Here is a 15000-nt window from a genome sequence, read left to right as displayed (position 1 = left end):
TCAAGTGCAAACACGCACACGAACACACACACACACACACAGACACACACACACACACACACACACACACACACACACACACACACACACACACACACACACACACACACACACACATACATACATTCATATAACCAAGCCATCAGTGTCTATTTTCAGGTATCATTTACAGCTCCTTAGTCAAGACAACAACAATAGGGAAGGTGACAATACATGGAAATCAACACAGGAGGAGAACCAGGCAGGGTGCATCTGGTAGCCAGGCAGCTGAGTGGATTATCTCTATGACGATGGAAAAATCCATAGATAAATATAAATTACATAGAATGCTTTCCACACGGATGCTAACCGCTAACCCTGAGATGGATCAGGCATGATGTGTTAAACACTGAAATGCCTTATAGGTTTGTATGTGAAATTACACATGCCATCGTATATTACTGATCACATCAAACATACAGGAATATACTACAGTATCTGAGTGAAAACTCTTCAACATTTCATTCAATATTCTGATTAGACAGTGCTCAAAATGGACCAATCATGTCGTCACAGCTGTAATTGGTTCAAGGATTCAGTCATTCAAAGATAATTTCTCAAGATCCTCATATAGGTTTGCTGAAAAAGAATTACAATGTCTTGGTCGGAAATAAAATAAGCCCTCTGTCAAAGATGCTCTCAGCCCTTTCAGACATGGCTCAGTTCATTTAATTTACTTTAATTTGGGTTCGTTTATCATGATGGAGCTTTCCCAAACCACTGAAGGGCACTCTCAGTAGATCTGTAACAATATTATAACAGTAGTTACTGTCTTGTATTTCAAAAATTCTTTGATTGCTGACCATTTCAATCCAAGATGACCGACAGTGGTAGACATGCCCAAAATGCTTAAGGCATCTCTGTCAAAAACTTCTATAAAAAGAGGTCAAACAATGTAGAAAAAAAATATATTACTATGCTCTGGAAACTGTGATAAACATGTGTTTTGTAACACTAAATGGAGGGTAAAATGTAGACTTTATACTTCAAAAACCAACTGCCCCCACATGTAGACCTCATGCAACAGTGGACTCAGCTAAAGTAAAGTCTTCTTCTTTGTGTAACCTGCTATAATATCTTTAGTTATTTTCAAAGATGTATTTAAAAAAAACTATTAACAAGAACAAATAACATAATATTCCATTCATATTCCAACTTTACACATGCATACACAGACAACTTGTATTTGTATTCAACATAACTAAAAACAGACATGATATTCCTTGTTGTCAGCTGTGGATTGAAACTCGTATGTACTCCTTTGACGCATGGTTAAATCATTTTAGAAGAAAACTGATTTTGACTGGATTTCAGCTCATTTTTAAATAATACAAATAATGTAAAGAAGATTCTGGTAATTTTGGTCATAATTTATCTTGAACAGGTTAACTCAGTATAAACCCACCTCCCTGACAGTGTTTTGGAGAACATTACATGGGAAAATATTGGCGCGGAGAAAAAACACGATCTGTGCAGCAGATGACGGCTCAGTTGGCACCAACTGAAAGACAGGGAGGGGAACAAAGGCAAAGACTACTCCGTAGATGGGCTGGGGTAAGCAAAGCGGCTCCTAGGGCAGTTTCCATTCGGAATCAAATCCCAGCACAAATTGTGAGACACAGTACGATTTTAGCAAGCCAGTGGTTCTTTTTTGCGCCGAATAAAAGCACTATGAAAACACGTTGTTAGTGAGTCAGTGCGTCTATTTTCTATCGAATCGGTAAGAGAGCAAGCACACATGACTCAAGGCCCTTTTTATACAGGCACAGAATGCATAATTTCGCTGAACGATACTTCTCCATGACTCAATTATGCGTTAATCACCCACAGATACGGCTGCACACATACAGACCACTATGGAGTCAATTTATGCACCAGGGAAGGAATGTTCACAGGGAAACGGTGACCGTGTCTGCGAGCCCATCTCAGATGAAACCGTACGAGCTGCGAGCTGCGATTGCAATGATTACATTAGGAACTAAATGTTATCATTATGTTATACTGTGATATACGTGCTACTGCTAACTGTGCTGATATAAACCGAAGTTGTGATCCATAGCCTCGTATTCTCCCATGAAGATGATACCAGTTCCATGATGTGTAAACCATTCATGATTTGTCCTCATTTAGAAAGTTCATCATTTGTGGTGTGTGTGTGTGTGTGTGTGTGTGTGTGTATGTGTGTGTGTGTGTGTGTGTATGTATGTATGTATGTATGTGTGTGTGTGTGTGTGTGTGTGTGTGTGTGTACGTGCACGTATGAGTGGGAGGATGTGCGTTGACTTGTGTGGATGGTTATAATAACATCAGATAATCAATCCCCCTCTGATGCAACCCTATCAAAACATGTGAATCATAGCCATGTAGCCTAGGATGATTCATTTCTCCAGACACCCACTCTATTGTAGACTAGTAACCTATAACTTTACACATATTGCAAAGACAATGCAAGTGCTTTATATTAAGGTTTTTTTTTAACTAGGTGATACATTAATTAACATAAACAAACCACAAGCTTCAGTATGAAAAACCCACAAGTAATATTAAAAGCTTTTGATTCATTTATGTTATTCTGTGCTGGTTATTCTTTACATCCAGAATGCTTGGAGTGTCATCATTCGGTTCATTAGTAAACATAAACAGACCATTAACTTTAACGTTAACATAAATGAAACAACACCAGGTGCTAAAGTTCAGGCTTTACTTACGTTAACCAACATTTATATTGGTGATTGTGATCGTAACGTTAAATATCATGGCATTTCTGAAATCCCTAATTGCTGGCATTATAAATCTGAACCGTAAACCTTTGACATTTCTGTTCCTGTGCCGGCATATCGAGATACCAATGACCTATAAGTGGTGCACTACGGTTTCACTCGGCCATTGTAGCCCAAGCCACTATCTGGAGTAGCTCTGAATGGTGTGCAGTGGTAAGGGGTGGGGGCGGATGGGGTATTGGGGGGGGTGGGCGCTAGTGTGGTTGGACCTGCCCAAGACTGAGTGAACTCTTATAGGAGTGAGAGGGCTATTGTGTGTGGCTAACAATACTTACACCAGTGATCCTGCCAAGAGTGCAGGCAACCAGAGGGTTCTTGGAAAGTAGCGTCCGATTGTGGAGTATTTGAAATATGTGCAGGGAAACAAAAGTAGCGTCCGATTGTGTTGTTATATGAAATATGTGCAGGGAAACAAAAGTAGCGTCCGATTGTGTTGTTATATTAAATATGTGCAGGGAAACAAATAGAGGGGGGCAGAGGCAAGGAGGAAATGAGATACGATAAGTCAGCCTTCATACACTGTACACTGTTTGTTCATGCTTTTTATAACAATGTATGCTACTGTAAGATGTGTTGAAGATATGTAGATAGGAAGAGAGGGAGATAGAGAGAGAGAGAGAGAGAGAAAGAGAGAGAGAGGGAGATAGAGAGAGAGAAAGCATGGAGGAGGTGGCTGTCACTCTCATCTCCATATGCAGAGTGTCACTGACACCTGCTAACAGCACCCTTCCCTGTAGCTTCAGTACATGGTGTCACGCTCACTCTCTCTCTCACTCACACACACACACACACACACACACACACACACACACACACAAACACACACATAGACACACACACACTCACACACACACACACCCACACACACACTGACTCATGTTCACAAAGACACACATACACACACACACACACACACACACACACACACACACACACACACACACACACGCACACACTGACTCATGTTCACACAAACACACACACACACACACACACACTTGCTTCTGTGTGGACGGATGGAAGGGGCTGGGTATGGCTAATTAGTATGAATATTTCATGGCGCCTGATGTGATAGCTAATTGTGTTTGTGAAGGTAAATGGCAAACGGCAGGGACACCAGGCTGTCACCTGTGGAGACACTTAACCTCACGGACACATGCGGCACATCAACACACTCTGGATGAGAGCGTTAAGATGAAGGGGGAGAAAAAATGAAATTACGAGATGCTCACGAGAGGAATAAACATCCTATCAAAAGACTGCCTGCGGTGTGGTTTTTGAAGTGGGAAGTTGTAGTGTGAAAAAAACACCATTGCAATTGAGTTCATTATACGCACATACACACGCGTCTAGCTACAACAACATCTCAGTTCTCTGCTGAAGCTTTCTGCTGTTGTCAGCTGACCCTAGAGCTGAAGCAACCAATCAAATGTCTCAGACCTCTGCACGGGTTCATGATGATCAGACAACATTTAACTCCCCTTTTTGCTCTTTTTTTGTCTCTGCATTGTTCTTCCGTCTTTCTCTCTGATTGACATGTTGGGCATCAGTCCCTGTTCAGTTTCTTTTTAAGTCCCTACTAAGAGTCCAATGGAGAGATAAGACATTCGCTATTCTAAAGTGAATTGCCCACAGCAGTCTAAGAGGCAGACATTCAGTGGTGTAGAGTGTGATGGATGATGTTCCCAACACAGAGCAGAAACATGTACTTGTTAAAAAACACACACACACACAAACTCATTTACAGGAAACGCTTAAATAGATACAATGTTGAATCACAAAAGGGGAGCATTTGTGTCGGAGCGAAATCATCCTATTCCACCATGTTGCTCCCCTCACCTCTCCCTCCCTCTCCCACCTTCTCATCCCCCTCTCTCTCCTCTCTCTTTCCTCTCCCTCCTTCTCTCTCCCTCTATCTCTCTCTCTCTCCCTCTCCCTCCCTCTCCCACCTTCTCATCCCCCTCTTTTACTCTTTCTCACTCCTGCTCTCTTTGTCTCGCGTCCCTCCCCCACTCCTCGCATACATCTGCTGTTATCTCGTGTTTATGATTTTGCTTCCTTCTTAGTGGACGTTGAATTTATCACAGCACACACTCACACACCCCTGTTGCACACACACACACACACACACACACTGTTGTGCACATACACAGGTCCACACACACACACAGACACATAGACACGTAGACAGACACACAAAGGTAACTTATCTGATGCATGTACACCGTACACAGCTACTGTCTGTCTGGACGCGTGTGTTCAGACAGTCAGGCTAGCAGCCAGACACAGACAAACACACACTCACACACGTGCACAGATACACACATGGATACACACACAAAGTTGACAAATCAAATCAAAATGCATACACACACTGTGACATGCTCACAGTTGTATAAAGACAGCATAGCTCTGAAAGCTGACAGGAAATGATTATTATAATAATATTATAATACTGTCTTTTTTCAGGCATAATTTACAATTCCTCAGACAACACAATGAGGAGAAAAGCATGCAAGTATAAATTCAATCAGAAGACAGTGATCAGACTCTGTCATGGGACGAATACAGATTCAGTTTCCCTCTCCTCTTTTGTAATCAGGGTGTGAACTCTCTTGGTATGTATTTATGAGACACAATTGACTATAACAATTGCAAGGTGACATTTACACAGCACATCGACTTCATTATAAAACGTCTCTTGAACGATTGTATGCATTGGACTAAAAACAATCTAAAATACCAGCACTGTGATGTATTTTCACCATTTAATGTACTATTTTTATTATATCACTAATTATAGTTTTGATATATTGAAATGTAGGCTACATATATAGCAACATGACTCTCCCTCTTGTGGTGTGATTGGTCTGCTTAAGGACGCCATAAACACTCATTGTATTCAACCTCTTGTAAATAGGAAGTAGTTATGTCTCACTTATGTCCTCATACTCTCCAGTAGTCTGAATGAATGCCATTCGAGAGGGCCACACTCAGATATAACAGACAGAAACTCTCTCCATAGTATCAAAGACATCCAACAGCCGTGCGTGGAAAGAGGAGGATCACATTTGTTTACCTTCTCAGGAAACAATAAACAGTAGAGTAATTCTTCTGTTACACTTCAAATAGAAGGGAACCCATGGCTGCCCGAGACTGTTTGCACTGGCATATAGACTGGTCACCTAGACAGACAGACCGACCGATCACTCACTCACTCACTCACTCACTCACTCACTCACTCACTCACTCACTCACTCACTCACTCACTCACTCACTCACTCACTCACTCACTCACTCACTCACTCACTAGACTAGACTCACTACACTACACCGCATGATGCATGACTGGTCACCTAGTCTTCACCACACCGCATGATGCATGACTGGTCACCTAGACTACACCACACCGCATGATGCATGACTGGTCACCTAGACTACACTACACCGCATGATGCATGACTGGTCACCTAGTCTTCACCACACCGCATGATGCATGACTGCTGTTGAGTTGCCTTTGCTGGGACTCAGCTGCTGCCCACAGGAAGTGTGTTCACGTGCGGCCGAATGCAAAGTACGCCTGGGCCTCCACGGCCACGAGTGGAGAATGTCAGAATCCGCCCCCAGTCCGAAGGACTCGCACATCAGCACGCTTGAACTGGATCTGCCGTGAACACAGGCACATGGACTTTTCTCTCTCTCTCTCTCTCTCTCTCTCTCCCCACCTCCCTCCCTCCATCTCTCCCCATCTCTTCTCCCCCACCTACCTCTCTCCTTCTCTCCTCCCCTCCTCCACCTCTCCCCATGCCGGTAGTACATTCTAACCCTCCCTCCATCTCTCCCCATCTCCTCTCCTCTTCCTCTCTCCTTCTCTCCTCCCCTCCTCCACCTCTCCCCACGCTGGTAGTACATTCTAACCCTGGGTTAGACATTTTCAGGGATATTATTAGAACTGAGTTACAGTTCTGAGGTTTATTTTCATCTCTGGTTAACGTCGAGTCAGATCTGGACCATCTCCGTCTTCGTTCCAGCATGCACTATCATCACCACTGTGTCTGTGGTTGGGTGTTATTTATCACTCTGACAACTTGCTGTCCCTTGGATGAAATGATTTGCAGACGTCATTAACCCCAATGTAAGTGAATAGGAACATACGAAAAGGTCAAGACAGTATAATGAAGTGGGACCTGGCTGAGCAAAAAGGCTGGTTTTAAATCGCCAGGATTGCTCTCAAGCTCTTCCTCTCTCTCTCTCTCTCTCTCTCTTTCTCTCTCTCTCCTGAGTCACACAAGGCTATTTGTTACCACATTTGTCCCAAAATGTATTTACAGTACCCCCGTCTATTTTTGCCCCCCCAAAGCCTGCATTTCCCAATCCGGAGGGCAAATCACACTTGACCTAAATCTGAGAGGAAGTAAGGGTACAGTTTTGGCAACCGCTCTGCACACGCCTAGCACCTCCTTCTCTCCTCTATCAACCGCTCTGCACATGCCGAGCTACTCCTTCTCTCCTCTATCAACCGCTCTGCACACACCTAGCACCTCCTTCGCTCCTCTATCAACCGCTCTGCACACGCCTAGCACCTCCTTCTCTCCTCTATCAACCGCTCTGCACACGCCTAGCACCTCCTTCGCTCCTCTATCAACCGCTCTGCACACGCCTATCACCTCCTTCTCTCCTCTATCAACCGCTCTGCACACGCCTAGCACCTCCTTCTCTCCTCTATCAACCGCTCTGCACACGCCTAGCACCTCCTTCGCTCCTCTATCAACCGCTCTGCACACGCCTATCACCTCCTTCTCTCCTCTATCAACCGCTCTGCACACGCCTAGCACCTCCTTCTCTCCTCTATCAACCGCTCTGCACACGCCTAGCGACTCCTTCTCTCCTCTATAAACAGCTCTGCAAACGCCTAGCACCTCCTTCTCTCCTCTATTAACAGTTCTGCACATGCCTAGCACCTCCTTCTCTCCTCTATCAACCGCTCTGCACACGCCTAGCACCTCCTTCTCTCCTCTATAAACAGCTCTGCACATGCCTAGCACCTCCTTCTCTCCTCTATAAACAGCTCTGCACACGCCTAGCACCTCCTTCTCTCCTCTATCAACCGCTCTGCACACGCCTAGCACCTCCTTCTCTCCTCTATCAACCGCTCTGCACACGCCTAGCGACTCCTTCTCTCCTCTATAAACAGTTCTGCACACGCCTAGCACCTCCTTCTCTCCTCTATCAACCGCTCTGCACACGCCTAGCACCTCCTTCTCTCCTCTATCAACAGTTCTGCACAAGCCTAGCACCTCCTTCTCTCTATCAGCAGTTCTGCACACGCCTAGCACCTCCTTCTCTCTATCAACAGCTCTGCACATGCCTAGCGACTCCTTCTCTCCTCTGTTAAATGAAAAGCTCAACTTAGACAGCAGTTCATCTACATTGTGTCTGTGTGGGCGTGTGTGTGTGGGCGTGTGTGTGTGGGCGTGTGTGTGTGTGTGTGTGTGTGTGCGTGTGTGCATGCAGGCCCCCTTTCTGAGGGCACTCCACATGATTTACACTGTCATCTGAAGCTCGATGGCCAGGACACGCGTACCAACTTTCAAAGGCCTCCACGAGAGCTAATTAAAATGTTCAAGGGTTACGTCTGATGAGGTTCCCTCGCTGTGTTCCATCCTAATGGAGACGGGTATGATCTTCCATTACCAGTGTCACTCGTGATTGAACGAGGGGGCCCTCCACCACTCACTCTCTGGGCACGTCAAATGGGCACCGAGCCACGTCACTTAACCCACGGAAATCACTGCGAGCGCACAAGGGTCCACGCGAGGAAAAGGTCAGGAGTCAGGGTTTTAAAAGTCAACTCAATTTCAATCGAGGAAATGGAGGGTGAAAAGTAGCATTCCTCGTCCACGCGAAAGATAATTCCAGATGCAATTTGCTGTTCGATCCCTGGATGAACTCACAGATAAATTGGCATCTGACAGCAGTACAGGTCACAGAACTCTATGAATGGAGGGCTCCACTCTGACATTCCATTCCTCTTGATTCCACTGTTCCTGCTAACTCCCACATGAAGGCAACCATTGGTCAGATTCTTAGAACACTTCCTCAGGTTTTGACACGCCTGAGCCCTAACAACAGGGATCTCAAAACAAAACACATTTCCCTGAAATTTCAATTTGAAATTCACAGAAATACTGCAAATATTTCTATGATCCAGACCCCACATCCCCACATTCAAATTCTAGATGGGTGACAAAATTGTGCTCACAGTGGCACAGCTATGAAAGCAGTATATGCTGTGGACTTCTTGGTAACTGTCCCAGGCTCTGTAACTATGGGGGGGAAATGAACGAATATGATCTGACTTCCATGCAATTAGGACATGGTGGCATTCAAACAATTAGAACAAGGATCTGACATCTAACGCCACACAGGAGCCAAGGCAGTGTGGACTGGCACTCGGGGGGGAAGGGACTTTGGTGGGAACACTGAAGGGACAGCGTGTCACGTTCTCATTGGCTGTTGGGTCCCAAAGCAGCTAACTTCGGGCCAAAACTGCTGACAGCCGTCGCCGCCGCCTTTTAATTCATAACAACCACAATGGTGGAAAAAAAGACTACTATGCAAAAGACGTGCACATTCACTCCTGCTCTGAATGTTGTTCTGTGGCAAGTCTCACTGATAAAGCAAATAATGTCCCTGACAAGCATTTGACAGTCCAGGAATTATAATGGGAACAAAGGTGTAACAATGGAGCATTGAACAGGGTTCGAGGGATGGGGAGACCTATGGAAGCAGGCTATTTTCCACTCTGGATTGGCTGTTTACTGACATTAGAGATCTGCCACAACGTACGGCCCTATTAACTAGTCCAGTACAGAAAAAAGATATTGGTTGTCCCTGAAAGCAATCATTGGTGAAATGATTGGTTGCCTTGAAAGGTTGAACGCGATCGAAGTAGAATAGGCAGCCTTCATTCCACTCGTGTTTGCAGGCACTCGAGTGAATGTCATTTATTCCATTCAGATTACGTTAGCGAGGAATTTGAAAGAGGACGCTAACAAAAGTTCTGTTCTTCCATGTTGCGATTGTGAACCTGTAGTGATACCTACTGAGTTCAGTCCAGTGCACATGGGTGAGGGCATTATGGGGGACTTAAAATATGGACTGCTGCATGCAATACACTAATATTTTCCATACTACTTCACATATTGGTAGGCACAAAAAGCTGCCAGAACACAACTACTGCCTACTGTATGGAAATTGTCATTAAATGTTTTTATTGTAAAATTCCTCCTCTCTCAAAAAGGCTTTGGCAATATTAAACAATTAAAACTGCATCCCAGATAGCAGATGAGGTTACATTATCATAAATTTGCATAAATTAAACTATGTTAGTGCAAGCATTAATCATTTTGACAAATTATATATCACCAGTTCCGCAGTGAAGGTGCAGGTTGGACAGACACAATGATTTAAGCACACCGCCATTCTCAGTGTGACCCAGCCATGTCCAGCCAGTTCCTTGATGCCTCTTCATATCTAAAAGCGCTGCATTAACAATAACCCTTATCAGTGATCTGATGAGTCATCTGATGTAAGATAGGCAGTGTGATGTCCATGTGCCGGAGAGAGGGGATAGGTGTAATGGATAGGCCAGTGTTATCAAACTCTCCTCTTGAAGTGGAGAGCTACCTGATTCCCTATTCATTTGGCCAATGGTCTTGTGTCACAGACACCCTTAAGATTTTCAGTTGATCATGGCGAGTGCATATACCGGCTGCTCTCCTCTTTAAGAGACACCTTAGATCGCTTTCCCACAGCCAGCTCTGACTTTAATCATTGTTGACAAACACAACATGGCTGGCCCTGGAGCTGTTTATATGTCTGTCATGTTGTCTGAAATGCTGAGAGGCGCACTGCATTTGATTTTCACATGAGTGATGTGAAATAGCCCAAGGACTCATAGCTCTCTTATGGGATAACAAACAGTGCCTGTAAGCCACTGGCCTGTAGACAGCATCAAGACAATGGCCTGTACCTCACTGTGGACAACCTACTAATCACAAACCTGAAAACACAGACAAAAGGTTCTTGTTGAAGGCACACAGTGAATTGGCATCCAGGTGTAGGTGTGACATGTGCTCACCTGCTCAGGACCCTGGAAGCAGATCCGGCACTGCGGCGAGCGCATGCCGCTGTCCATGGTGCTGGTCAGGGACACCGCGTCCAGGCCAGCTTGGAGCTTCGTGTCCTTATCCTCGAACGCCAAGCTCCGCGGCCGTGGGTCCGTGCCATAGTACTCCTCCTCGTCATCCCGGGAAGTGCAGTCGAACGGAGGCCACCCGCAGCCTCCAACCCCGAGTCCCCTCATGCCTGATCGTCTGTCTGGGTCAGCTTCCGACTCGGCTTGTCGGGAGCCAGATCGCATCAACACTAGTACTTTCAGTTCATTGAAAAACATGCGAATCCGATACTTGAACATTGTGGGTTACATAGGCGTTTGAGGGGGTTGAAACAGAATTTTAAGAAAAAGCTGTCAACAATAAAAGCTCAATACGTGCAACATTTCTGCCGCACGTCTCGACAGCCACCTATGGATTATTGTTCTCCACTATTGTATATATTGTTTCTGTTCGGAGGCCGAGCTTGTAAATAAAAAAACAACATCGGAGTTTGCTTTAAGCATGGCCTCCAAGGTGCAATCTCAGTGAATAGCTGTTCACATGTCAAAATGGAAACAGCAGAAGAGGCACGTTTGACAGTTGTTACTTCCTTTGTAGTGATAGCATGTGTAGGCTATAATAGCCAATGCGGAAGTTTTTTTTATAAACAGACAAGAGACCTGCCGATAAAAAAATAAATCACGATAGCTATAGATCTGAGTGAATGGCAGAATTAAATGTCAGTCCAGTTAAAAACAAACCGCCCCGTTCCATTTCAGATCTACACTTGCTTTTTATGGCACCAACGGAAAGCTCTTTGCTACTGAAGGCGATCTGGCGTATCTTTGCAACGAAAATTCGGTATTCTGTCGACAGCGGAGACAGCGAGGAAGGGGCGCGGGAGAACGTAGGCTACTGTAGATCGTGGATGAAGCGATATAAAAAAAAAACAGATGTCACAACGCTGTCAGTGCATCCACCAAGACATGTTGTTACAATTCACCCCGTCCATATAAAAATACGAAGTGTAATCAAACGAGTTTCAAAGCATCTCCCTTTTGTCTGTCCCTCAATGCCAACCCAGCCATCGCATCATGGTGTATATTTTTTCTTTCTTTCCCCTCTTTCACAGTTTTTTCTTGGGTTGATAAATAGAGAAAACGTTCCACACAATTCCCCCGCCGAAAGCATCTGAGATCCACTTCAAAACCCAGCGTGTTCGCATTTTAAACCATATCGGACAAGACACCGAAATTCAGTCGAAATGCATTCATCCATTTTCCATTGAATTTCCACTCTGTGTGTCTCCCTTTCTTCCTGCAACGATTCCTGTACAACATAGAGCAGGAAGACGTTGCAGCCCTGAACAATCTGAATCTAACCAAGAGATCACATCGCCGAGAAAGGCACTGTGATAAACGGTTTGTTATCGATCAACATCTAATTATGCCATCTTAACATAAAAAAATTAGATACGGAGTAGGTGCAACGATACCCGGCTTTTTTTCAGACAACACAGTTCCACAGCCAAGATGGTCTTCTGGAGATCACAGAATCGCTTGTTCTTGTTCCAGGAGCGCACATTAAGTGGAATATAAATACATTATTTTGTTTTGGTCCTTCCCATTTCTCTATTATACATTTCCCTTCCTTGGTATGGGAGAGGGGGGAAAAAAAGCTCTGGCGTTCAGCTGCGCATTGGCAGAAGCCGCTGTCCAAGGTGCTGATTTTCATGTGACGTGACGCCCACGTGTTAGTCAGTGAAAGCCGGGAAATCTAAACGCCGTCTGACGCGTCAACGAGCGTAAGTTGATATCAGTGTCGCCCAAGGGAGCAAAGCAACATCCCAAATACTTTAAGGGCCCCAGTTGTCTGTGACAAATGTTTGTTCGTCTGTACACTGTATTATTATGAAAGTGCGTCAACAGAATTACGGTCAGGGACTTCATAAAGAGCCATTGCCTGTTTGATCCTGCTGTTCGCAGACCACTTTGTATGTACCAGTAACTAGAGGATTAGAGAAGTCTTTGTGAGTAAAATAGTGTTATTTTGGGGGGAAACCTTACTCTCTCATTAACATCTCGAGACAACCTCACAACCCAGATGGCTATCAGCCCGTTTCATCAGTCAATTGAATAAAGACAGATTTGCGTTTCCCCTGGGACGCTCTCCTGCCTCTCAGTATTGAACACCAAGGCTATGATTAAGTGACGGTTGCTCAGTGTTAGCGTTTAGGCTACTACTGGAGTCTGGCTACTTTCCCCTCTACGAGCGCCTGGATTGTGCATCAATATATTCAGTATCTTACATCTAATGTATCTAATTACACGCTGGGTCCAAAATATTATCGTTCATTTTATTACGTTTAAATTTTGGACACACAGTACGTTACAGGACAGTGAGTGTATCCAACAGAGAGAAAACGAACCCGACTGTAAAGTTGCAAGCAACTTTCATACAGACGAATCAACATGACAAATGGATGAAACGTCACTTTCCTTTTCTTGGTTAGATTCTATTCTCTTTCTACGTTGTTCTCGCCCCTATTCATTTTCTTGTGTTTTCATTCTCGAACCCCTTCATTGTTTCGTTCTCTTGTTTAAAGCTTAATTTTATATCCGAGGATTTTTATGTAGCCAGAGGGCCAGCTGGTGCCCAACTGGTTTATGGTCGGTGTCCAAGGTACTGAAGCGAACTCCATTAACTCCCAAGTGTGGTCGGTAAAATAGGCCACGAAGTCCCGTCTGGTCGCTGTATTTTAAAAAGGCCACTCAGAAAACACAAATAACAACAAAACGTGTGTCTAGCAACGCCGTGTTTTACAAGGACCTCTTAAACCGATGGGGGTTTTAAAAGTTACGCTTGGCTCACGGCTGAGTGGTCTGATAAATGTGCTGCAAATAAAGAGGAAGCTTTTGGGAACGTTTTAAATGTATGAGAGACATTTCAGTCAAAACCAGAGAAAGGTCTTGTGTGAGGGACAGCATAATGGATTATAATTGAACAGACGACCAACAGCAAATTAGGTACCTTTTTCTGTTGCTTAACGTGAACAAAATGCTTCTTTCTTTTGTTTTAAAAATATTGTTGGGTGGCGATTGAAATTCCAACATTAATTCTGTTCCTATAGTTCTGTCATTAGGGAAGACTGACAGTTGTAAGACCTTTTGTTTTGCCTTGTTGCAAATCGACAGAAGCTAATCATAACATATGCAACATATACATCCCTAAATGTACTTCACTAATTCAAGCACACATGCCTTATCTTTCTCTAATTTCCATCTAAATGCAGTGAGTCCGTGTCAGTGACAGTTGGTTTTAACAGTGGTCAAGGCGGTTGTAACATTCCCGTTTAAAGAGGTATAGTAAAATGTACAGCAACAGTCATGCATCATTCAAACCAAAATGATGATGGATTGTGGGGGGCATTCAGGGAAACACATCTAACCATGTTACACCACTGTAAAAGTACAGTATATCCTTTGTTGTCACACAAATAATACAAATCATTTTGTCCTCAGTGAGAACTTCTGCTATTCTGCCCTTGTAGTTAGTGCACCACTGGTGGCCCTGCGGTGACTGCAGACACAAGGCTCATGAAGGTGAACTAGTCAAACTAAATTAAGGAGCAATTCAATTACCCAAGCCTAATGCACTCAAGCACAAAGGGTGGGGTGGGGGAGAGCCGCTTCTCTTCAAGGACTTTGGTCATGAATGACAATGGTAGGTAAAGACACAGAAAGACAAAGAGACTGGAAACTGAGAGAAAAAAGGAAGGAAGAGAGAGAGAGAGAGAGAGAGAGAGAGAGAGAGAGAGAGAAAGAGAGAGAGAGAGAGAGAGAAAACTGGAACTGACAAAGGCAAAAAGACACAGAACAGGTGGACCAACACCAGGTGGAACAGGCGTAGTGAGCTCGGAAAAATGAACAGGGCTCCGTGTGGAGAAATGAAAGATGCAAAGATGGTGGAGAGGAGAGATGATGGCTCTCAGGGAGAGCAACACACTCCTGAGGTGTTTACCA

At 44.4% G+C, this 15000-nt stretch overlaps 1 protein-coding gene across 1 annotated transcript in view; it reads right to left on the bottom strand.

Annotated features, from left to right (window-relative positions):
* LOC308370738 (E3 ubiquitin-protein ligase MARCHF9-like) overlaps nt 1-11298 on the bottom strand; it is a gene marked incomplete at both ends in the record, with an annotated part of 22293 nt that extends 10995 nt beyond the window's left edge. The window contains one exon of the mRNA XM_080845444.1: nt 10963-11298. Within this exon, the coding sequence (XP_080701570.1) occupies nt 10963-11298 (336 nt within the window). The remainder of the gene's footprint in view (nt 1-10962) is intronic.
* Nucleotides 11299-15000: the final 3702 nt, after the last annotated feature.

This window comes from Sprattus sprattus (assembly GCF_963457725.1).
Source record: "Sprattus sprattus genome assembly, chromosome: 10".
In the NCBI taxonomy this organism is placed as follows: Eukaryota; Metazoa; Chordata; class Actinopteri; order Clupeiformes; family Clupeidae; genus Sprattus; species Sprattus sprattus.
The sequence above is the reverse complement of the archived record's forward strand: the minus strand, read 5'-3'. Positions and strand labels throughout refer to the sequence as shown.